Source organism: Eubalaena glacialis, chromosome 6 (assembly GCF_028564815.1).
Source record: "Eubalaena glacialis isolate mEubGla1 chromosome 6, mEubGla1.1.hap2.+ XY, whole genome shotgun sequence".
NCBI classification, from domain to species: Eukaryota; Metazoa; Chordata; class Mammalia; order Artiodactyla; family Balaenidae; genus Eubalaena; species Eubalaena glacialis.
The window spans coordinates 85,353,604-85,379,197 of NC_083721.1; the positions used below are offsets into that span (position 1 = coordinate 85,353,604).

Consider the following 25,594-nt stretch of genomic DNA (forward strand, 5'->3'; position numbering starts at 1 on the left):
CAGTGGTACTCCCTGGCTCCCCAGTCATGTCCTGGCAGCTCTCTGCAGTGGTGGTGCTCTTCGTGTCCCTGGCCGGTGAGTGACACACATGGCTTTCCATGGTGACCCTGCCGCATCCAGTCCTATTAAATGTAAATGCATTCTAGTGCCAGTGACCAAGGTGGGACAGGACTGGAGATAGCTGTAGTGGCTTCATCTACTGTGGGTATTTGACTTGGGAATGCCTCTTTATTACCTTACGTGTGGAGCACACCTTCATTTTTTTTTCCAGAGGCTTTCACAGTTTGGACTTGTTTTCCATGAGTCAGGCAGAGTAGGTGTCAACCCTGGAAGACAGTGACACTGCCCCTGGTTCCCAAATGGTCTCTAGGCACCTGATTAGGGAGAGTTTGTAGAAATCTCTTCGATTTAAGAGATGGAGAACTGAGCCAGGGCTTAGAAATGGGGCTCTTGCCAAGAGCCTGGGGAAATCATGTCATGCCTTACTTTTTCTGCTTTTCTTAAATGGAGCGCTATGTGTATATTATGTAACAGCGAGTTGTGAAGATGAATGAGATGTGGTCTGACAAACTGTGCCATCTCAGAAAGATGTAAGCCAGGGCATCAAAGATTTCTTGTTTCATTACCAGTATAGGTCAGATCAAAGAGACTGTCTGGGGAGCTGAGATTTTAATGATTCTTTTATGTCTGTGCCCCCTGCTTTCACTAAGAACATTTTCTCCCTAGGACATTGAGTCCTCTTATGTGCTTTATCAAGTTTGCTGGTTGATTCACAATTCCTTCTACTACCACTGACTTGAACATGTGAGGGAACTAGCTCTGTCCACGTGGCCTCACTAACACGCTCAAATGGGAGACACAGCTGCACTTGAGTGTAACATGAATTGTCATGAAAGTTGGATGAAAGTTCAGGCCAGCTACCCTAATCCAGGCTGTTTTTCTTTGTGCCACACTTTCAGAATTAGAGTTTCACATTCTTTTGGAGGCAAAATGAAAAGTAATCATTATATTTAGCAGAGCAAGCCAATAAAAAAGCAGAAGATCTCAATGTAGCAGTAACCCTCAGTGACCTGTCTGTGGGCACCAATTCGATGGCTGACAGACGACTGGTGGATTCAGGAAGGCAATGAACGTGTGATAAATGCACAGGCAGGTGGAAAGGAAATGCCCACCTTGCCCTTTCGTCTCCGAGCTGTACATTCTTAGAGGTGAACATGGGTGCTCAGCTAACAAATGGCAGCCCTGAGATTTGCACCCAGGAAGTTCAGCTTCGGGGTCCATGCTCTGCACTTCTGCACTACACTTCTGCATGCGTATGTTCAAGAAATACTTGTTGAATTGCATGTGAGCGAAAACCATTCGACATTTTGCTTGGAGAGACATAGATTTTAGGTAAGCTAACTATGTAATCTTTATCCAGTCACTTTGCTTCCCTGATCTCAAATTCGAACCCCATAAAATGAGATTTAAGTTTGTATCAGTTAAGTTTAGGTTCAGCTGCACATAAGAGACAAGCGCCAAATAGTGAATTAAACAAGGTAAGTATTTGTTTCTCTCTCAAGTGAAAACAAGTACAGAGGAATTCAGACCAGGTCTGTGTGGGGACTCATTCTTGTGGACCCACCATCCAATGTGTGACTTCTACCTGCAAGGTCTCCTCATGGTTCTAGATGTCTGCTGGAGCTCCAGCCATCACATACACATTGCAGGCTGATTAAAGGAGGAAACAGGAAGGCAATAGAGAGGCCCCCTAGGTGACTGAGCTCCCTTCAAGCCGCCTTCCCAGAGGCCCACATAACCCTACCACTTCTATTGCTTTGGCTTGAACTCAGTCACACATTCCTACCCATCTGGAAAGGAGGCTTAGAGTTGGGGGGCTTTATTCCACGCAGCAAGTGCTCAGCTTAAACTCATGGTTCGGTTACTAAGGAAAAAGGAGAGACTGGATTTTGGCGTAGTCAGCCAGCAGTCTCCGACACAGGGCTAGAGCCCCTTCTGCTCAAGGGTTTTCTTTGAGCCTCAAGTCCCACAGAAAACTGACAGAGGCAGGATTTACATCTCTCTGCTAAAAGGCCTAAGATTAAACTGTGAAACTGTGAGCAGAATCTTGTCAAGAGCCCACCCCTGCTGCCCCACACATCCAGAAACCGTCTTCCTGCCGCATCCAGCTAGGGCTACCTCTGCTGCCCGGGGAGGTGCCAGAGAAAGTGCTCAGGAGTTAAGCTCGACTCCCTGCCCCTGGACATGGCCACAGCACTCCATTTACTCCCCAGCTGTGCTCCTTAGAGCTCTGCAAAAGGTAGCCTCTGAGACCTGCCAGGTCTGCTCCCTGCTGGCCCTCCCCCTGACCCCTCCTCACACCCTCCCAAGCTCCCATGATGCTGACTCCTTGCTGTTCTGAAGAGACATGCCAGGCTCTGAAGCCCCAGGCCTTTACACATACTCTTTCTCCTGCCTGTGGGATGCCATCTACTTTCCTGTCTGCCTGAAGAATTTCTCCTTGTGATGGATTCCCCACCCCACCCCATAGCACTCGGGGCCTGCTTCAATAATAACACCTGTCACACTGAGGAGTGTAGTCCATTTCTGTGTCTGCCTCACAAGGCTTTGCGCCCCTGAGAACAAAGACCTACCCCCAGTGCCTGGCCTGGAGCTTGGCGCAGAGGAGGCGCCTCTGTATCTGTTGAATTGGGTGTGGTGGGGAAACCAAACTAAGGCTCTCTGGGAAGGCCCGACTGTCTGGGAAATACCTAAAGAAGCAGTCCTTGTGTGGTCACTGGCTTTCCCAGGGCCTGGCCGGTGGGTTATCTCTCAGCTCCTCCTGCGAGTTGTAGGGAAACCAAAACCTTCTCACGCCCCTTCCTGCAGTTCACCATCTAGAGGAATACAAACAAGGGGTTAAGGCTCTGGGGTACTCATTTGCTGAGTCTCTTGGAGTGGGAGCTTGGCAAATCAGTGTGTGGACTTCAGGCTGTGTTCTTTTGAGTGGAAGGAGAACTGAGAGAGTCTGAGCTATGCCCTGCCCTTGCTTCTGCCCACTGCCCTCTTTGTGGGTTTCAGACAGACCAGTGAACTTGACTAAACCTCTAGGCCAAAGATCCCATTTAAAAACTATGACCCAATTTTGACCAAGGTTGGTCATATATGTGTGGTCATAAACATAGATTTTGTAAAACAGAGTATTTTTCAGAGTATTATTTCCATTGAGTACCTAACAAACACATGAACTTTCTGGGATGTATTTCAATGCACAGCATAGCTACCTCTGTCAAATTTCCATCTAATTGCCTGCCCATCTTTTATACCCCACACTCCTACAGGGAGATGAGGAGAGGAGGGGAGGGACCAGAGTGGAGAAGGAGAAGAATATTAGAACAATATTTCCCAGACTTGTTTAATTGTAACACACTCTGTTACTTTCAGTCACTTTTGGTCCTGCCACCTACCAGCCCAGGCTCCTGTCCGCCACAAGGTCACATACCATATGGAGACACCATCACCTCCAGGCACCTCACAAAGACTTCCTATATATCAAGCACACTTGACAGTGTACCATGAGTCTTCTTGTCCTGTTTGGGGTGCTGTGCATTCAAGAATGGCCAATGTGCTTTTTTCCCTTACTTGAGTTCATTCATCACTGCTGAGAGAGGAGTTCTAATTGCATTATGGGGAAGGCTCCCCCTTTGAAAGCGTGTGCTACTCAATTGAGGAAATTCTACTCAGTTGAGAAGATTTGCTTTAGTTCATAAGCATAAGCTGTACACAGTGGGATTTTATCAAGGACCTAATCTTCCAGGAGAGCAAAAGTCAGGTGGTTCCCAGTCTCCCAGAGTTCTCTGCAGCAATCTTTGCTTTTTACTACAAGATATTCCTAGATACCACAACTGGGAGTGAATTCTATTTCTTCATAGTAATACTATGACCCTAACTGGGTTCCCGTTGGGTTCTTGCCATTCAGCCCAAACGAATTATGCAAGTAAATCTTCAACAACTGTCAACCTTCATAACAATCTTGAAAGGGAAAATCTTGCTCCAAGCTCTACAGTATGGGCATGAAGGCTCCACGTATGATTTTACAAAGATTTGTAAAGTAAATCTATAGCCCATAAAATCTGCAACTCTCAAATATCATACATTTCAATTGTCCAAATAAACATTTTAGATACAAGAAAAGACTCTTTAGTAATAGTCTCAAGTAACTTAATGTCATTAATAATGTCTTCTTTAAAGGTTATCAAAGGCATTTTGAACTGATACTTTTGTCCTTCCCATTTTGCAAACCAGCTGTGCAGAAATAATTTATAAGTGTTACTACTGGGCTTAAAGTTAGCCTTTTCTTCTGGAAAATAATCACTCTTTTAGCATGTGGGCCTTTGAAAGACTCACTGAGGACCACCATTATGAGGGTTTAGTGAACCGGGGTCACTGGAGGGGCACCCTACTCTTCTCTCCTCTGCTTTTGTCTCTTCTCTTACCATTCTTCCCAGTGACACGCACCACCTCCACCCATCCCCAGATCCAAGGGCAGGCTTTGGTTCAGACAGGGGCTTGAGTCTCAGCTTCAAAATTTACTAGTTGTGTGATTATGGTCAAGTTAATAGAATTTTCTAAACCTGAGTTTCCTCATCTGAAAGACAGATAAAGATTAGTACCCATCAGAGGGTTTTTGAGAAGAGCTGGTGAAAGAAGACCCTTGCCCTGAGGCCTGCCATGTAGTAAGTGTTCAGTAACTTGGAATTTGTGTTGCTATGGGGAAAGTACCCACCTAGAAATGTATTGGATGAAAGGGAGAGATAGTAAAGGTGTTTACGGATGACTTTAATTAGATATGAAATTCAGGACTCTATAAACACCAGCATAGAGTGATCTTCTTTCCCTTTTCCCTGTGTTTTTCCAAGTCACTGCCCAGCACCGGGCAGTAACAGCTCCAATGAGTGAAAATACAAGGCGTAAACATAGTGAAACCATAGCATTGACGAGACAGCGCCATCTCTCAGTGTACCTCATCATAAGCTCCCAAGGGACATCATCTGCAGTTGTCTACTTTCTGGCTTGCTCTGTGCTTGGAAGGAGACAAGGATAGAACTATTCTGGTTGAAAAAGATTCCGAGGCCTTCGGCCCTGAAGGGATGGCCCAGGAGAGAACCTATGACAATAATACACACTCTAGGTATGCTTAATATTCCAGGAAGGCTTTCACTCAAACCACCTTGTTTGAGCCTGTTAATAATCCTAGGAGGTCTACAATGCTATAACCACCATGTACACATTCAGTTATTTATTCATTCATTCCGTATCCACTGAATACCGTCTATGCACAGGCACTGGTGGTGAAAAAAATTACCCACAGTTCCCACCTTGAGGTTGCTTTTCATCTAGTGGGAGAGAGGCACAATTAATAGATAAACATATAATCAGGGCTGATATTCTGCTGGTACACACTGTCTGGACAGGCTTATTGTTAAATATTTGACTACCATCCCCTTATATAATTACAAGCTGTGATTAGTGCAGTGAAGGCAATGAATATAATACTGTGATGGAGAATTGTGGGGATGGGGAGCTGTTTTATGTGGGGAGGATGGGGAAGACTCTTTGAGGAGCTGACATTTAAGCCAAACCATGAAGGATGGCACACCAGATATATCAGAGCACTTATGGATTAATTTAATTTCTTAGTTGGAAAAGTCTGCGCCACTCTAAAGGTTAAGTAAGGGAATGACAGAAACTGGGCTACATTTTGAAAACTGATGGTGGACTTCCCTGGTGGCTCAGTGGTTAAGAATCCGCCTACCAATGCAGGGGACACGGGTTCGAGCCCTGGTCCAGGAAGATCCCACATGCCATGGAGCAACTAAGCCCGTGTGCCACAACTACTGAGCCTGTGCTCTAGAGCCCGTGAGCCACAATACTGAGCCCATACACCACAACTACTGAAGCCCAAGCGCCTAGAGCCCGTGCTCCACAACAAGAGAAGCCACGGCGATGAGAAGCCCGCACACCGCAAGGAAGAGTAGCCCCCGCTCACCGCAACTAGAGAAAGCCCGCGCACAGCAACGAAGACCCAACGCAGCCATAAACAAATAAATTTATTAAAAGAAAAGAAAAGAAAAGAAAACTGATGGTGAAATAAAAAATGGAAGGGAACTGAATCTCTTGTCATTGGAGGGAATTATGCATAGATTGGCGGAACACATGGCAAATATCCAACAGTACAATTCACACATCAGATTAGGGTTTGTACTAGATAATCTTTAAGGTCCCTTTCAAACCTGGGATTATATGATTCTCTGAAAACTATACAAGTCTGTGTAAATCTTTATTACTGTTATTCATGCTGCCCCAGCTCTGTCAGGTCATCACAGCAGCACCCTACCCAGGAGCACACTCTACCCAGGGACTGTCCGGATTCACATTTGAAGATGGAAAATGAAGAGGCATTGGCACTTAGATGTCTAGCTGAGCACGCTCGCGGGGGTGATAGTACCACACCCCACACAGAGAAAGGGGAAGAACGTCTCCAGTATGCTCACAACCCTGTAAAAACATGGGTGCAACCAAAACGTTAAAATTGTGGCCTTGTGGTAGAATTTTGAGTGACCTTCACTTCACTGTTATTTCCTTGTAAATTTCCCCAAAATCTGAAAAACACGTGTTAATTTTTAATGAAGAAACCTTAAAGTGGGAGTGGGGGAGGGCTTCACTCATGTGAGCCATTGGTTGGTGTATTAACATTTTTGTTTCCTAATTTGCAGTGATTTTGCATTATGGCAGTCATATGAGAGCAAAAGCGTTTCCAGAAATCACAGGCTATTCTCCACCTGCAACAGTACAGGCCACAGCCAAACCTTCTCTCCTGCAGCCAACGAACCGTGTGCCTCAGAAAACTTTAGCAGCAAGGTCAACAGATGGGCATGTCACCTCTCAGATAGCTGTCACAACATCCACCTCTGAGACCCTAACCACACACACAACCATAAAGATTCTAGCAACAGCTTCCCTGGTAACTACAGACAGCACCCCCTCCACCAGCCCGACAGCCCACACCCTAGTCACAGCCCTGGCCACACCCAACAAGTCACACACGGCTGCTCCGGTCACTGAGGCTACAATCAGCCCCAGCACTGGTCCCAGCCCACCACCACCCACCGTCACCCCGCCAGCCCACAGAACTGGAGCCAGGCCGTCGACTGTTGGCCACACAACTGGGAAGACCACCCAACTCCGTAACGAGACCACCCTGCCAGCACCTTTGTCCACCTCACCACACAGTAGCACAACCAGTCGGAAGCCTACTCAACCCCCCCACACCCCAGGGCCCACCAACACAACCCAAACAGCCTCGCCTGCCACCGTAGCTCCCAGGCCCGCCCTCGCACCCCAGCCATCATCAGCCAAGACTGGAATTTATCAAGTTCTGAATGGAAGCAAGCTCTGTATCAAAGCAGAGATGGGGATAGAGCTGACGGTTCAAGACACGGAATCGGTAAGTCCGGCACAGGACTATAGCACTGCTTCAAAAAGTTTGAGTGGGGAGTGCCTTGCTGAAAATGAACGTTCCCCTGCATCCTGTATCTTGGAATGAAGTAGGTATCTGCTGGCTCCTCTTTCTCCAAGGTGCTCTGTTACGAGGTGGATCTGTTTTAGGACACATACAGAAATAGACACTGATAGCAACTGTATGAATGAAGAAAGGCACACACCAAAATTTTAAATATGCACACCCTCCACTTTTAGCCACCATGGGCAGAGTGTTGGGTGTGGCCAGCATTGACCCCAGCCTGGCCCTGCTCCTCTGGATGACTTCCAAGCCTTAGCAACTTTCCTGTGAAATGAGAGGTTTGCATTAGACGGTCTTCGTGGTTCCAGCCAGCTGTGACATTAATATGAAAAATCCAGGTTAATGAGAAGATTGGAGGGGGTGGGAGTGGGGCTTAGATTATTTGATTTACTGAAAGAATCACTATAAAAATTCTTCCTTTTTTTGCACAGTTTTTATGATTTCAAGTAAAATTTCCACATTTGGTTTTTATTTGAAACAGAAGTACATTAGATAGCAAAACCTTTCCTGTAGCGCCCAACATGTTTGCTTGAGCAAAAATTAAATTCTACATGGTTTTTCAAGAATATACCTGCCATGAATTATCTATCAAGGAACTCCTCTCTGTGAGAGCACTCCTTCTTTTAAAAAAATCTTTTAAACATAACAGTTTGGAAATGAGAGGTGTCTTCCAGGGACTTTGAAATTCTCCAGTGAGCACCCACTAGCCTGGAGTTTCAGGCTCAATTACCAGCCCGTGCTTCTGGTCTCCCGGCTAGAGTTTTCTTCTACATTCCATTGAGCCAATCTATTTTATTTGGTTTAGGTTTTTTCACCTCAGAAATACTTCAACATCGACCCCAATGCAACCCAATCCTCTGGGAACTGTGGCTTCCGAAAATCCAACCTCCTCTTGAATTTCCAGGGCGGATTTGTGAATCTGACATTTACCAAGGTGAGGCTGAACTCCTTACACTAACCTGCTCTAGCATCGCTTTCCCTGTCCCTCACCCTGGGGCCCAGTGGTGCAATCCCACACTTTAAGTTCCAGGGGAAACAGACCTCAGAGCCTTTCGAGATATTCTCTGATAAGAATGAGGGTCATGGAGATGGAGAGGAGGCAAGTGTCGACATCTTCTGTTTGCTTTCTTCCCTCTTCAGGCTCCTCTGTGCAGCCCAAGAAGGGCTTTGATGCCTCTTGGGAGAGATGTGGCCTTGGGGAACCTGGCCAAAGTGCCATTTGCAAACCACCCCAAGGAGGAAGCTGTACGGATGAACAGACCCATAGAAATACCCAGTGGGCAAAAAGAAACAGGATTACTCTGAGACCAAAGTCAAATGTCACAATAGGTTCTTTCCAACCACAGAAGGCAAAATTCAGGGACTAACCAGGGGCTGGGTTTTCCAGGCTATATGCTGGAAGGGGGTAGACAACTGAATAGAGTGGAAAAGCATGGTCGTGAGATCAGTCTTGGCTACAAATTTGACTCTGTCACTTGTTCTCCTTTTGACATCAGGCAGGCAACTTAATCTGTTTGAGGTTTGTTTATTTGTTTGTTTATCATTTTAAAAATGGGGAAAAGAATGAAAGATCACTCCCGTAAAGAGCTTTGTTCAATACATGGAAAGTGGATGCTCAATAGCCAGTAGCTGTGATTACTGTGACTGAAATGGACAAATGTCTTGGGAACACAGTGATGGTCAACCCCCTCTCAAAGGAGAGACTTGCCCCTGCTTGGCCCAAAGTGTCTTTCAAAGAAGCCAAGAGGACCCTTGCAGCTGGGACTCGGTGTGGGCCTCCTTCTTACCTGTCTAACGTGACCCCTGAAGTTAGAGGGTCTTGGTTAGCAGATCTTGGAGAGCAGTGAGCACAGACTTTGGGATCAGACAAATCAAGATTGACTCCCAGCCGTAATACTTACTAGCTGCATGACCTTGGACTATTTGGGGCATGTTTCCTCATCTACAAAAATGAACTAGTTATAGCTACTTAGTGGTATATGTAAACCGTCTAGCACAGTGCGTGGTACATGCAATGGTCTTTATTGCATGGAGTTATTATTATTGTTATTGTTAATGTTATTGACTTGGTCTCATAAGCTTTTTTTTTTTTTAACTGGAGTATAATTGCTTTACAATGTTGTGTTAGTTTCTGCTGTACAGTGAAGTGAATCAGCTATATGTATACCTATATCCCCTCCCTCTTGGACCTCCCTCCCACCCCCATCCCATCCCATCTAGGTCGTCACAGAACACTGAGCTGAGCTTCCTGGTCTCGTAGGCTTTATCCTCCTCATGATACTTTTCTCCTTAAGGTAGAGATGCCCCTGAGAAGTTGGTGGTTTCCTTTCAGTACCAAATGGAAACAAGCATAGTCCTTCACCAGAAGAACATTCAGGGCAGAATAAATGCTCTATTCCTGCGCAACTGAAGTTAATCCTAAAAGGTGTCAGGGATTTTTTGAAAGTCACTTTGGCAAAATGGCAGAGGATAGGCATAAGCATTTGTGCTTTCATTTAGGGCTTGATCCCACCCAGCCCACTGCCCCTGTGAATAATTGCCTACAGAAAGGCGTCAGGAACCTCCAGTGTCTGTGTGGGGCACACAGTGGCCACTGCTGCCAGGCCGCAGGCAGAACTGCAGGCAGGAGTGTCTTGGCACCTTTCGATGTCTTTCTTTGCTCCTTTCCTCTGTCTCCGGGAACGATGCCTTCAGGCTGGGCTCTATTTGACCAAGCTCCACCCAAGTGCCGAATCCCAGCCGTTCTGGAAATCCTCTGTGCCTCCAGAGCGTGGACAGGAAATGAGTGTCCTGCTGGAAGGACCAGCAGGGCTCCCTGCCCCCAACACCTTTGGGAAGGAGCAAGGTGAGCCGCTCTCAGTCCACGGCCCCAGGTGTTGCCACAGCTGCTTTGCCTGAGTCTCACCAGCCAAACTCACCTTATTCACTCCACTGCCAGCACCAAAACCCAGAGCAGGCAACCTTAGCTATGCCCCAAGAGAAAGCAAAAAGGCTCATAGAAAGTAAAAGTTCCCACCAGCCTTAGCCCTTCTGGGGAATTTATGCATTTTAAAAGAGAAGTTGTTTAAGCCAGAGCAGTGGCCACAAATCCAAAGATTACAGGGGCTAAGCATAGAACTTAATGAGTGAAGTAGTGAAAAAGTAAAAATGTCTTTTTCCTTGAAATGGGCAGCCCTTATTTTTTATTTTGACACCTTTGGGGAAGACTTTATTTCCCCATTAAATCTGCATAAGAAAAATGTTAGAGTAAGTGTGAGATAACAAGCGGCAGCCTCAGTAGTGAGGGGACAAGAGGGAGGGGTTGGGAGTGCCCGTCCTCCCCACCAGCCGCTCCTCAGCTCCAGCTGGCGGGGTTGGTGGCGGGGCTGGCATCTAGCCCTGGGGACTGTCACTGTCCTTTATGGTAGGTGTTCATTCTGGACGGTGGGGTTTCCTGCATGGCCACTGCCCTACTGTGCCCATTAAATATTTACACATCACCTCTATCAGGTGGTAATAAGAGACCAGTGTTTGTCAACCCTTATTGTTCAAGAGAAGGTAGAAATCCCAATCTTTTTCTGAAAGCACATGACTTTTTAGTGTTGGCAACACATTTTTTAGACATTTGAACACTCCATTGGTCAAACAAAACAAAACACAGCTGTAGGCCCGCTTTGGCCTGTGGATCCCGGCACTGTGCCTTCTGCCCTAACAGGGGAACTATGTGAAATGCATTTAGGCAGGAAAGATGTCTAGATTCTTCCACAAGAGAAGTGGGCTCAACAATTCAGTCAACCACTTTTCACATGTTGCTACCTTCTACACCAGTGCTTCTCAACAGCAACAGTATTAACACTTGGGTTTAAACAGATACGTCTTTGCGGCAGGGACTGTCCTGAGCCTTGTGGGATGTTGAGCATCCCTGGCTGCTGCCTACTAGATGCCAGTAGCAACACCCAACCTCAGCTGTGACAACCCAAAATGTCTCCAGACATTGCTAAATGTCCCCTGAGGGGCAAAATCACCCTCAGTTGAGAACCAGTGCTCTAGAGAAAAAAGAGAGCCTTAGAAAATAGGAATACATGTTAGTTATAACATAATAGATGTTATAAAGAGAAGCAAGTTGTAGAATGATAAATGGATGCTGATTAGCAAGACTGATTTGTCAGCCAATTTACCAATAAGAATTTACTGAGCACCTACTTTGTCGCCAATACTGAGCTAGACATAATGGGAGAAATAAAAGAAATATAGGCTATAGTTTTAGGTTTCAAATCATGTACAATAATTTGTCATTTTTAATATTGAAATACTGCCAATGACAGAAACGTAAAGAAAAACTTGCCTCCTAAACTTGCCTCACTTGATGTTGTTGTCAGTCAAGACTTAACTTATCCATATTATTACTGTGTGACCATGGACAAGTCACTAGCTCTCTCTCTGAGCCTTAGTTTCCTCCGCTATAAGATGGGACCAACCAGGACCTATTTTGTTGGGCCACTGTGAGGGTGAACTGGGCTGGCATATGTGAAAGTGCTGAGCACGGCGTCTGGAGAGGTGGGTTTCCTGTCTCGTTTCTCTCAGTTTCATTTTTTAAAGAACCAAAAGCGTTTCCATGTGAATGTCTCATTTGATTAAGGTGACAGCGGAAAGCTGTTCAGACCCTTCAGCTGCAAGATAAATATATCTCCTTTCCCCCTACTCCCCACAACTTCCTTGTTTTAAAGGATAGTTTGTTTTAAAAACACCTTTCAGTAACTTTGTGTAGAGTTTATGTTTCTGTTCTCAACACTATCCCTTTCTCATCCACCTGGTTGGAAGGGCAGTGCAAGCCTCCAGCGCCGGCTCTGGGACCTGGGAGAAATCAGTCACCAGGAGAGAGGAGCACCAGGGCGAGGCAGTGAGTTGGCCAGTCAACGAGGTCTGGAAGTCGAATAGGGCCCACCCACCTGGTGTTTCTCCAGAGCCTTTCAGGGGCATTCAGAGCCCTCTTAGCTTATAGACTCCTGAGAACTGTTATCAGTGTTCAAATGTTAACACACACAGAGTGCGCTGTTTAGAACTTCCCAAGTGTGCGGCACCATTTCCTGCCCTGTTTTCCCTTGTGGGGTTCCCTCTGCCTGGAATTCTCCTCCCACCCCTCATTCATCCTTTGAGATGAATTATCAATTAATCTTCACTCTGTGAAGTCTCCCCACCCCAATCCCCACCTCCATCCCAGGTAAAACTGGGACACTTTCTTCTCTTGGTTTCCTGACCCTCCATATATTCCCCGACCTCCATAAATGCACTTACCACACATTTTGCCATCTTGAAGGCAAGTCTTTGACTTATTCACATTCCTCTCTCTAGTGCCCAGCCCTGACTTTATATATAGTATATCTTTAGCAAATGAATCCATAGAGGAGTGAATCTAAATTTCACGGAGAACTCTGGGGCAAGTTGCCAAAAAGTAGATCAGCAGCTCTAAGGAAATAGCTCTTTGGCCTCTTTTTGTGACATTCAGAGCTGAGGTTTCTTTCTTCCTTTCTTTCTTTCTTTCTTTCCTTCTTTCTTTTTTAACTTTTTATGTTATATTGGAGTATAGTTGATTAACAATATTGTGTTAGTTTCAGGTGTACAGCAAAGAGATTCAGTTATACATATACCTGTGTCTATTCTTTTTCAAATTCTTTTCCCATCTAGGTTGTTACATAACACTGAGCAGAGTTCCCTGTGCTATACAGTATGTCCTTGTTTGTGATCCATTTTTAATATAGTAGTGTGTATATGTCAATCCCAAACTCCCTAACTATCCTTCCCCACCCCCGAACACACTTAGGGTTCATTCTCTAAGTCTGTGAGTCTGTTTCCAGAGCAGAGGTTTCTTGATGAAGTCGACAACATTGAACAAAAAAGGCCTGATTGATGTCCACATCCTGAACATCTGTGACTGTGAAACTCCCACGATACATTTTGCAGAAGTTGAGGAAAGGACCCTGGGCCTCACAGTCATTGGCAAGCTGCATTCCTGGGCAGGCTTGACTGGCTGGCTTGCTCTGGACCCTGTCCTTAGCTAAGGAGAGTGTTTAAGTTCCTTGAATTAAGATCTTTTGATGAGATATTGCTGAGTTCTCTTTAGACACTGGCAGTGAGGAGCCACGTTGTCAGCAGCCATTGGTTGAGTAGTGAGATGGGACTTCTGCAAATGGTCCATTCAAATGGACATGCTATAAGTGCTAAAGTACCATATTCAGCTATTAGGAGTCCTTGGCCCCCTTTTGTCACTCTCCACCCTCAACCCCAAATGAGAAAAACATCTGGCAGAGAATAGCCCCGTGGGTGTCAAAGGAGAAAGCAGGCACTATAAATTGCAGAATGTGTGGCATGCAATTTCCCTTGGGCTTTGGGTTAAATCTGACAGCTGCTTGAAGCTCTCAACCTCCCCACCACTGCCTTCCTCTGTATCCACCCCATTCCCATCCCTGAGAGCTAAGGTTTCAGCCTGGTTCTTTAATCCATAGGGCTAGCTAAGCTTAGCTCATTGGCTTGCTCTCTCTTTCTTTCTGTTTGTGGTGGATCTGAGCTCTAGGAGATAGATTAAAAATTATCATTTGAGCTCAATGAGAGAGGTTTACTGGGAAGGGGAAATCTTTTTATTACTGTTGTTAACAACACCAGTTAAAATTTGAGCAAAGACTTTGTGATAAGTTTTTTACATGATTCCTTCATTTAATACTCACATCAACCTAAGAGGTAAGTCCTGTTACTATTGTCCCCATTCTGCTACTGAATAAGAAAAAAAATTAAATTTTTGCAATGTTCACCAAGATTCAACAACTTAACCTAGGTTACATGGGAACAGAGACATATTTTTAAAATAGTGTTTAAAATTTCTTAGCAACACTTTATTCTCCCAAATAGAAGGTTAACCACTCTCTTTATAATATTTCATAACCAACTGATTTGCTCAGCAACTTTGTTCTTTATAGATGGTGTAGCCCAGGAGTCAACAAGCTATGCCCCCCTGACCCCCGACCAAATCCAGCCCGCCACCAAAAAAATGTACAGTCTATAAGCTAAGAATGGCTTTTACATTTTTTAATGGTTGGAAAAAAAAAAAAAGAATATTCTGTGACACAGGAAATCATATAAATTCAAATTTCAGTGTCCATAAATGAAGTTCTTTTGGAATATGGTCACACTTATTTGCGTATGTGTCATCTGTGGCTGCTTTTGTGCTAGAATGGTGGAGTTGAGTGGTTGCTACAGAGATCCACAAAGCCTAAAATATTTACCATATGGTTCTTTACAGCAAAAAATTTGCCAACCCCTCCTATAGAATAAACTTCAGCCCTGTTACCATTCAAATTAGGCCAAATTCTGAATTTCTGGGTCTAAAAAAAAATGCTTTGCTCTAGTTTAAATAAAAGACAACTTTATTTTCTTTAACACAACTCCACAGGAAAATGTGGGTACCATGGTCTAAATAAGACTCATTTGATATCAGCAGCATACATTATGTAAAACTTGGAATCTCAAGGAAACTAAACATTCCACTGACCTCTTGTTTACAAAAGTTCACCTAACAAATGCTCTTCCTTCACCATGAAGATAGACAGCAGCTCAGTCCCAGTCAACGTCTGGCTAATTTTGACTCAGTCAAAACAGAAGGAAACCTGGATACAGGCTCTGGACTCAGTCCTGTTACATTATGAGATAAACTTGCAGGGAGTATGAGCACTGCCATCTGCTTTGGGAGGCCTCACCTTGGACGTTAGCCCGATAAAGCGCCAGTTCTGGTGGAGCAGGGGCAGCCCTTCCAGTCAGGGCGTGCAGCTGGGAGGGCCCATGCTTGCTTTAATGCTTTACCTCCCCTCTTGGAATTCTTAATAATTCTTTTTAAAATTTATTTATTTATTTATTTATGGCTGTGTTGGGTCTTTGTTTCTGTGCGAGGGCTTTCTCTAGTTGCAGCCAGGGGGGGCCACTCTTCATCGTGGTGCGCGGGCCTCTCATTATCGTGGCCTCTCTTGTTGCGGAGCACAGGCTCCAGACGCGCAGGCTCAGTAATTGTGGCTCACGGGCCCAGTTGCTCCGCGGCATGTGGGATCTTCCCAGACCAGGGCTCGAACCCGTGTCCCCTGCATTGGCAGGCAGATTCTCAACCACTGCGCCACCAGGGAAGCCCTGGAATTCTTAATAATTTTTGATCTTGCATTTTTATTTTGAACTAGGTCCACAAATTATGTAGCTGGTCTTGCTTCCTATAGATGATTATATATAGGCAAATACATTCCAGGGAATGTGAAAGAAAGTCCTTGCACCACAAATTTTTTCTCTATAACCACATATCCCATGAAGGAAAGTGTAGAGCAAGATCCCATAGACAAGATCTTGCTTTGTCTCACCTACAGACAATGTGAATCAGAGGTAGATGCCTCCCTCCTCTGAGCTCTTTGTTCTCCGCTGTAAAATGGGCTGAGAACATTTATTCTGCCTCAAGGGGGTTGTCGTGAGGATCAAAGAAGGCAGGAAAATGCACTTAGTAAACTGTAAAACGATTAAAGAAATACAAAGCACCCATTCCTTACGGCGAGGATAGCTCTAGGAGATGCCCAGGAGAGGGAAGACTTCAGGCGGTATCCCATGGAGCTCAGAGCTGGCCCCAGCGCTGTTCTCCCGCTGCTCTTTAATCAGTCTCTTGCTGCAGCCCAAGCCATTTCCAAAAACAAAGCCCTCATATCACTGCCCTGCTTAAAACCCTTCAATGGATTCTCTCTGCCCTTAGGATGGGGCAGGGATTTTATAACAGTGACTGTGGGCCCTGACATACAGGTCTCTCTTATGCTAAAAGGGATCCCAAGTAAAGAATATCCTGGGAATTCACTGGGTCCAGTGGTTAGGACTCTGTACTTTCACTGCTAAGGGCCTGGGTTACTGGTCGGGGGACTAAGATCCCACAAGCCACAAGGCGTGGCAAAAAAAAAAAAAAGAATAACCTGAATAAACTGTGTGTAAAAGCAACCCAAGGGCCTGGGTCACAGTTGTTTTTCTCTAAAACAAATGGATGGTCCAAGCACACCACCCACATCATCCAACTTGCCTTTGAGACCCGAGACTGAGCATCTTGAATGAGGCATCTGGGTCTTATTCTTCCCCCAGGACCTAGAGCAATGCCTGGTCTGGAGTGGATATAAGAGAAGTTAAAGGCTAGCCAGGTGGCTTGGGCTCATATCTTCACCTGCCAACTATTAGGACTGTGACCTTGGGCAAGTCACTGAGCCTCCATTTCTTCTCCTAGTGGTTGTGGGGATTAAATAAGGTGAGGCACAGAGGTGCCTGCCACACAAGGTAAGAAGTGCCTGGCCCGAGGTGAGAAGCCAGTGTGTGGAGCTGCTTCAATGAACCGTAGGATCTAGAGTTCAGTGCATCGATAGCAGTCACCTCACTGGAACAGTTTGTATTTCTGGAGCCCTTATTGTGTAAGCAATCATCATTTCATCTACAAACAATATATAAATGGACTAGAATGTGGTCAAGATTATTATTGCTAAGTTCCTTTAATGACTACGAAAAGTAATTCAATTTCAGATTCTGATTTTGGCTGCTCTACAGTTTTCGGCAACTCACTTGCAGATAGTTTTCTAATGAATGTTTAAAAGCAATAACACTGTAAATCACCTACTTTAAAAAATAAAAACTCCTTTTCCAACTTAACTTTCATATCTCAATTCAATTCCTTTTAATGTTCCATACCCTGAGTCTCTCAGGAGGTTATAGGGCTGTTTTGTAGGGTTTTTTGGTTTGTTTGTTTTTTTCCAAAAGGACAGTCCCTGGATAAAATGTGGAGCACTGCTTTATAATTCTGAACACAACAACCTGGGGTCTTCTTCTAGAGAACAGCCAGTAATCTCAGGGTTAACCTTTTCTTTCCAGAATCCTTCATGGCCCCATGTAACCATTTTGGAGACATGAACCCATTAATCTGTCTAAAGTAATTGATACCCTATCCAGGAAAGTCCACACACAATTTTGCATACACTGTTTTTCCCAGGGGGTTTATGGACCCCATCAAATCCACCCACGGTAGCCTTAAGGATGAGTGGTCTCAGCTTGAATCCCTACCCTAAGATATTAATTACTAATAAGGGCTTAATGTATGCCCCCCCAACCCATCCACCTTCCAGATGTATTTGCATTATAACAGGGGGAAACTTGGCCCAGCTGAAGGGACTCAAATTGTACCAGTGGAATTTGAATTTCAGGCTCTAGCAACAAGTATGCAATAGAGAAATTTTCAGCCAGGGGCAAGCCATTACTTATCTATTTATTGTATGATGTATTTACTTCTTTGGAAAATTTCAAACACGGTTGTGGCTCCATACCAACATACCCCAAACCCCCATATCAATGATTTAATAGCTGGAATCCTGCCTAAACAGTCTGTAAACTAGGATCATAAACATAAAAACAGAGATTACCCAAAAGTTGACACACTGCTGTTTTACAGGATGAAAACTCGTATTATATCAGTGAGGTGGAAGCCTATTTGACCATCTCAAATCCAGGTAAGTAGTTGGAGAAGCCTGTTCCACCAGCGATGATGCTATGTTTCTGGTTAGCTCAGTTTTCATCTCACTAATACCTGATGCTGCCTTTGAGAAACAGACTGAGAGAGCAGCCAGCAATGTAACTTTGGGGGAACTTATTATTGATACATCTCTGTGTGCTTCAGTCTGCTTGTCTGCTCATGAAGCAAGTTGGCTACATTGTGTCAAATCAGCAACAATAGAGTTGAGTGACTTTCGACAGATTTGCTGTTAATGGTGAGGTTTATTTTACACTCTCGGAATCATGCATTCATTCTACCAAAGTGTAGCTAGTGCCTGCTAGGTTCCAAGCCCTATAGTATGTACTGGGTATCCCTAATTATCTAAACATATAGTCCCTGCCCTCATGGAGCTTACATTATAGAAGTGGGGAGAGGACCGTAAACAGATGCATTAAATTACAATATACAGTTAAATAGTGCTAAATTCTATGAGCAAAAAAAGCAGGATGAGGATGGAGAGGACTGGGAGGGGTAGTAGGGAAGCCCTCTGAGGAGAAAGCCTTCTCTGAAGAGGTGAGGTTTGAGCAGAGAGCTATCCCCATTTGGGGACATCTGGGTCAGGGGAAGCTCTTTCCAGGCGGCAGGAACTACAGGTGCCCAGGTTCTAAGGAGTGAGCTTGCTGGCGCACTCAAGGACCAGCAGGAACCAGTGTGTCCAAGAGAGCAAGTAAAGCAGCCAATGAGGTCTGAGGGGCAGCCAGGCCAGAGCACAGAGAGCCTGTGGGTAAGACAGGGTGAGGACTTTGGATTTTATTCTAAAGTGTGAGAAGATGCCATTGGAGGGCTTGGCGTAGGGAAATGATATATCAGATTTATATTTATAAAGGTTCACTTTGGTTGCTATATGAAAAATTACCCAAAGTAGAGCAAGTTGAAAGAACTCCTACAATGTTCACTTCTAGGAAAGTAATGCTCCCAGTCAAGTTGAGGGAGTTTCTCAGTGGCCTCAGATGTTTCTCCAGAAAACCTAGACTTAGATAACACACTGTTAGCACTTCCTCCGTGCCAGGTCGTGTACTAAGAGTTTTCATGTCTCTTTTCTCCTCTTCCAAATTGTTTTGACTGGCTTAAACTTATTCTTTTATTAATTAAGGAACTTATACTAAAGAAACTTGCCAAAAAATGAAAATGTGAAGATATATCTATTTTAAATATTAGCAATATTACATTGGTATTGCTCAAAAAGTTGTTGTCAATGATTATCGGTTAAATGTAAGTCAGATGTCACAGTTGACCTTTTCATATGCATTATCTCAAACGAGTCTCCTCATATCGACTGGGGAATAAATATTGTGCATGCTAACATAAAGCAGCTAATGTTATCACTGGATAAGGACCAAATTTTAGCTGCTAATAGGGTAGTAATGTCTCAAGGGGCAGGAGAAGGGAAAGTCAGACCAGAAACTAATTGAGAGGCTGAGGGAGGGGAAAAAACAACTCTAGGTCCCCATGCTCAAGGCTCAGCAGTGACAGCAGGAACTGTCATACTCATAGTAATGATGATTTTCATGTCAATGGTGGCAGTGGTGATGGTGTGAGTACAGTAGTTAGTTGTAGTTAAGGGGTAGTGACCGTGGTGACGTTAGTACGAGCAGTGGTAGTAGACTACCCCAGGATATAACACAAGATACAGTAGTGTACATGGATAATTCAGTACATCATGTAGGACGTTTGCATGTATAAATGCAGGAGTCTGCAGTAAATACGACAGTAATGGGCAGGAGACACAACAGCACAGTAGTTAAGATAACAAGCTCTGGAATCAGACGGCTTGAGTCCAAGTATCACGTACTAGCTGTATGTTCTTAGACGAATGTTTTCAACTCCGTCTTCTCATCTGTAAAATGGTGACAGTAGTACCTATCTCAAAAAATTTTTGTGGGAATTAAACAGGAAAATGCACGTCAAGTACTTGCACAGCACCTGAAACACAGTGAGCCGACCCTCCGTGTGAGATGTTATCTCAGATGCAAGTGAACACACCCGCAGCAGCAAGGAGAGGAGGGAACTTCCGGAATCCCTCACTAACAGCCCATGGGTGAATTCACTGAGGTCCATAGTCTGGTCCTCAGCCCAGGAAGCCATCAGTGGCTGTTTCTTCAAGGAACCTGATGTTAAACCAAGGTCATAAAACTGATGTATAAAATCAGAATGCCAGTTTGTTCATTCATCATGCTACTGTTTCTTATTGTAACTGCAAGGGGACCAAGACAGTTGGGTACTCTGCCAATGAACTTTCTCCCATTCGGGAAACCAAACTATATTCAGAAGGGTGCCTGGTGGAGGTGGAATTAGAGCAAATGGAGTTATTAAATTTTTTTTTAAACATCTTTATTGGAGTATAATTGCTTTACAATGGTATAAATATTTTAAATGTTTAACCCCATGGGCCTTGAAGCACTCACCTCCTTGAAACGGGTGTGCCTCTCATGAGACAGGGCCAGTCCTTGAGCAGGTCCTTCTCTCCCAGCAGCACTCAGATGGATGGAGATGGGCCTCTCCCTTCTCTATGCTTCCATGAATGATGCAACAGCCCTTCCCAATGATGGGCTTAGTCCTTCCTTTTGCTATATTAATGCATTCAGTGTGGTGACATGCAAATACTCTGCTTGGTAACTTTGCATGTCTCTGCTCTGATTCATTACGAGTTCATGTGATTTTTGTCTCAGAACAATCTTACTTCTTTTATTTCTGAAGTTTTTGTGGGCACTTTTTTGTGCTTAAGCACTGACAATAGTCCCCATTGACTCTGCCCCCAATGACTTAAAATAACTGAAGAAAAGATTCCAAAGAGTTTTTATTTCAATGTTATCATATTCTAATTTATGTGAGATTGCCCCCGTAGATGGCAAACAGAGCATCAGGAAAAAGTTCCCAGACAGCACCAGGGTGATGTTTCATGAGGCGAAGGTGTCAGAACTCCGGAGAGCCACATCTAAGGAAGGCCATTTAACTGCACATGGGCCACCCAGCAACAGCTGGGGCTCAATGGATATTTGCCAGGATTCTTACATGTCGATATTTCACCTTTGTGTTTTCAGAGAAAGTTTACCAAGGAATGAAAAGTGCAATGGTGATGTTTGAGACTGTGGCCGGGCATTCCTTCAAGTGTGTGAGCGAACAGAGCATCCAGCTCTCAACCCACCTTCAGCTGAAAACAATGAATATCCAACTTCAAGCCTTTGATTTTGAAGGCAACGACTTTGGAAATGGTAAGTTAAGGGATCATCATGTCACAAACATAAACTTCTGAGACCCAGGAGTAGTTTCAAGTTGTTTTTGTTTGAAGCTTTCAAAGGGACAAGAATCACATGAACTTCCTAGAAGAGTATGATTCCACTAAGCTCTCAGGGTCAAGTTTCTCTGGCCAACCCTCCCACCCACCATTGTATGAGTCAATACCAGCCTCAAAATCAGACACTTAAACCCACTCGTGTCCACTGCCCTCCCACAGCAGAATACATTCTTCTTGTCTGACCAAAATACACATTCTGACTCATTTAAACACACACACACAGTCAATCAATCAAAGAGTCAGAAAACGCCATCAGTAACCTCCCCTGAACAAGCTGTTGAATACTGGTAAACCCAGGTGTCTTTGGAGAACACCTTAAAAATCCTGAGTATTAGTGATGTCTAAAATTCAAGATTTCAGAATAGATTCTTTCCCACTTACGGAGGGAAAAGAGAAAGTTGTGATCATTCTAGACAGAAATACACTCTGTTGGATCCCCTCTTCTCAAATCCAAGCTGTTCCACGCGACTAGTGCTTCCTCATAGTTAGTCTTAGTTTCCATGCAACTTCTACTTTGGGTTTTTACCACCACAGAGGGAAGCAGGTTCTAGCAAGAAGGCCAGGGGCAGCCCAGGGTGACTTTGCAAAAAAGCCCTTTTCTCCCAACCAGGAAAACAGTATTACAAGGGTTTCTACATATGAGCAAGAATTGAATTTCAGTTTCTAAAACATCTCTCTCATAATAAGCCAATGACATTATGAGTACTTCTCAGCTATCAAAAATAGATTTAGCTAGAGGTGCAGCTGTAAGTTAAATTTCTATAACATGAGTCTGATTTCTACTTGAATTCCACTGTAAAGCTGAAAATGTGTCTGGCAGAAAACTTCTGATATACCTGGTGGAAAGCATTCAGCAAAGGCAGTATTAAAGTGTCACTTGCCTTGGATCCCCTGATATCTGTAGGTTTGGTCTGAGTCCTACAATCTCTATCTTAATTTTGGACCTTTACCAGAGTCCTAAGATTAAATATTAAAATTTGCTAGGAGGTATTTCCCCCACTCTGTCATCTTGTCTCAAAATATCCAATTTGGGAAACTCTTTTAAAAATTTATTATGAAGGCTTGAAAAACCTCTGTATTTAATCACGTGGTCTTAAAAACAAGGCACACACTTGCTCTTCCTCCCCCTCAGAACCTGTGTATAGAAGGAAGTAAGCAGGTCTAGGAAACCTCTTGGTGGCAGAGATGAGAAATAAAAACCTTTTAGCAGCACACCTGGCCTGCTATTAAGCAGTGCTCACGAGGAGATGTAGAAAGCTATCTTTTCATTTTTTCCTCTCCCTCCTTCACCCTCTCATATAAATAGTCACAAAACCCTATCAATTCTATCTCCAAAATATTTCTCTTGTTCATTCCACTGTCCCCGCTTCAGCTCAGCTCCTTATTCCCAGTCTTTGCACCTCAAATTTCACTAAAGGTGCTCAAATGTGAAGTTGTATGTCATCCTGTAAATAATATTTTCTACCAAAGAGTAAGAGAAGAGAGAAAAAGGAGCAAGTTAAAAAATAGAAGTTACCATACAATATGGCATTATAAAAGGCATAAGTACAAAAGGCCGTGGGAGCGCAGAGGAAGGCATGAGGAACACAGCGTTGCAGGAAGGGGGTCAGAGAAGTCCTGACAAATGGGTGACCCTTCAACAGGGGCTCGGAGAACTGGAGAGGAATCCAGCAAGTGGAACGCTCAGCCTTGTCAAAGAGAACGGTCATCCCAAACAGTAGGCCCCTGACCCCCTTTCTCAACCCCTTCTCTCTAAAATCTCGGAGCCTGCAAAAGCTCTCTCCGGTACCAGGAGCCCGGGGTGTCCAGCAGTCCCTTCAAGAAGCACAGAGTTTAAATAGAAAACTTTGGCCAGGTGATATGGTCCAGGTCTGTGTTTCCAATGTTGGGAAATAAGGCTCCCGTGCTTACCCTGGCTTGAGAGTCAAGACACAATTCTGATCCTGACCCTCTGGACCTAACCAGTGTTCTTCAAAGTTGGATCTGCCTCCCAGCCGTATCACAACCACCTGGGTCCCACCTCCGACCCGCTGAATCAAAACTGCTTGGGTGCGGGGCCCGGGGATCTGCAGTTTAAGACACTCCTTAAGTGATCACAGGCACTACAAGTTTCAGCCCACTGCAGTGACCCCTTCCCTTCTCATCTTCACCTGTCCATATGTCTGAGGCAGCAGGGACAGGCCCCGCAGCTCCATCTCTCGCTCAGTTTCCTTCTCTGTGAAGCTGAGGCGGGCAGGGGCAGTATCACTTCCCAACATTGTGGCCAGCCTGTAACACCTGTTACTCTGACTTCAATTACAGCAGACGAATGCTTCAGTGACAGAAACAGGAGAGAAATCCCTATGGCCGTGGGCCTGAGTATCGCAGGATTGCTTGGCGTTTTGCTAACAGCATGCCTGGTGACCAGAAAGAGGCCCAGGAGAGGATATGAACGCATTTAAAGCCCCACCTTCCTCAAAATGTGCAAGGTTAAGGCCTTGGGAATGCTGGCTGCATATTTAGCCTGAAGTGAAGGGATCAACTTTTCTAGTTGCCAACCCCACCCTCCAAATCCGATTAGGAAATTAGCATTCCACCAGAGGCCATCAGGCTAGCTACAAGACAGCTCCCACCCCACTTCTTCCTGGGTCATATGGGCTTGAGTTCCACCATCCACACCTGATAATACAGGCCTGGCTGTGAGAATTAGGGACAAGAGGCAGGGATGTGAGCAGGGTCCTGTGAGAAGGAGAAAACAAACCCCCAAAGGGAAGATTGTGTGAAAGACATTTTCAGACTGCACTGCTTTTTCGTATACATTTTTAAGAGTCTCAATATCTAGTTTTTTTAAAAAACTTTTTTACTTTTAAAAAACCTATCCATTTCAAAATAAATTCTAAAGTGATTTTAAACTCCTGGATTTTGCCCAACTCCTGATTTACTTAAATGATAGTCTTGATAGACTATCTTTTCTTTTTTTTTTAGGTTGACTGAAGGTCTTTTTATTTTATTTTATAAATTTATTTATTTTATTTATTTATTTTTGGCTGCATTGGATCTGTTGCTGCATGTGGGCTTTCTCTAGTTGCGGCGAGCGGGGGCTATACTCTTCCTTGTGGTGCACAGGCTTCTCATTGCGGTGGCTTCTCTTGTTGTGGAGCAAGGGCTCTAGGTGCATGGGCTCAGTAGTTGTGGCTGGCAGGTTCTAGAGTGCAGGCTCAGTAGTTGTGGCGCACAGGCCCAGCTGTTTCACAGCATGTGGGATCTTCCCGGACCAGGGCTCAAACCCACGTCCCCTGCAATGGCAGGGGGGCTCTCAACCACTGTGCCACCAGGGAAGCCCTGGAGGTCTTTTTAGACTATCATTTTTAAAAGGACATATTCTACACTGTTATAATGTATTATTAGTAAAAAAAAAAAAAAAAAAAAACTAGAAAACTTCCCAACATTCCATTTTTTAATGTAAAGGATATACCAAAGATCTTGGCAAACAAAAGAGGCTTCATAAATGTTAGCTCTCCAGTCCTTCACCTTAATTTGGTGTCTGCCTTCTTAATACCTTTTTTCTGCTCTGTCTCTATTTTTCTTTGATTTTAGTGTATCCTTGTAGATTTGTTAACTTGGGCCATCGTGGGGGGCAGAGGTAGGCAAAGCACCTAAACAGTCAGAAATGGCAAAGAGAAGAGGTAGATCTACCCAGATTATTATCCACTTTCCTTTTTTAGCAAACATTTACCAAAAAAAAAAAAAAAGTAAACCTGAAAATTCCTGATTGGGAGTGATTGGTGTCTGGAGGAAAAGTTCTATTAAAATATGGCTTAGAATGTTATTCATGGTTTTCTATTACGTTGACTGTTTAAATAGCAGAACTGGGGTTGGTCTTTCAGAGAAAGGGGAGAGTCATGGACTTCTGGATGTTTTTTAACTGTTTTTACTAACAGAAACTGTTCTTGTGTTTCTGTATTTTCCAGAGGTGTTATTCATTATTTTTAACAGGAAGTTTATGAAAGTTGGCAGCCACTCTATAACCACTGCTTATCTAGGACGTGTACTGCTTTCCTTTGAGGTATTTTAGCTCTCTCCACTTTCTCAGAAGTGAGGGGGTGGGGAGGGCACACAGCAGCTTCAAGAGAGCTTCAAGAGCCCTTGAAGATGGCAGGAGGGTGAGGACATTCCTGTTTCCTCC

At 44.4% G+C, this 25,594-nt stretch overlaps 1 protein-coding gene across 1 annotated transcript; it reads left to right on the forward strand.

Moving 5' to 3' along the window:
* Positions 1-26: 26 nt before the first annotated feature.
* LAMP3 (lysosomal associated membrane protein 3) lies at positions 27-23,870 on the forward strand. The gene is made up of 6 exons (XM_061193362.1): positions 27-75; positions 6,756-7,486; positions 8,367-8,495; positions 18,033-18,090; positions 21,176-21,346; positions 23,731-23,870. Exons 1-6 carry the CDS (start codon positions 27-29, stop codon positions 23,868-23,870), a joined length of 1,278 nt encoding a protein of 425 aa, XP_061049345.1.
* The last annotated feature ends 1,724 nt before the right edge of the window (positions 23,871-25,594 follow it).

Bases quoted from the DNA above. Each gene is read 5' to 3' on its own strand.
- LAMP3 (XM_061193362.1), top strand. From the start codon at position 27: ATGTCCTGGCAGCTCTCTGCAGTGGTGGTGCTCTTCGTGTCCCTGGCC. The intron at 8,496-18,032 runs GTGAGGCTGAAC...GCTGTTTTACAG, and splicing joins TGAATCTGACATTTACCAAG to GATGAAAACTCGTATTATAT. The intron at 21,347-23,730 runs GTAAGTTAAGGG...CTTCAATTACAG, and splicing joins AGGCAACGACTTTGGAAATG to CAGACGAATGCTTCAGTGAC.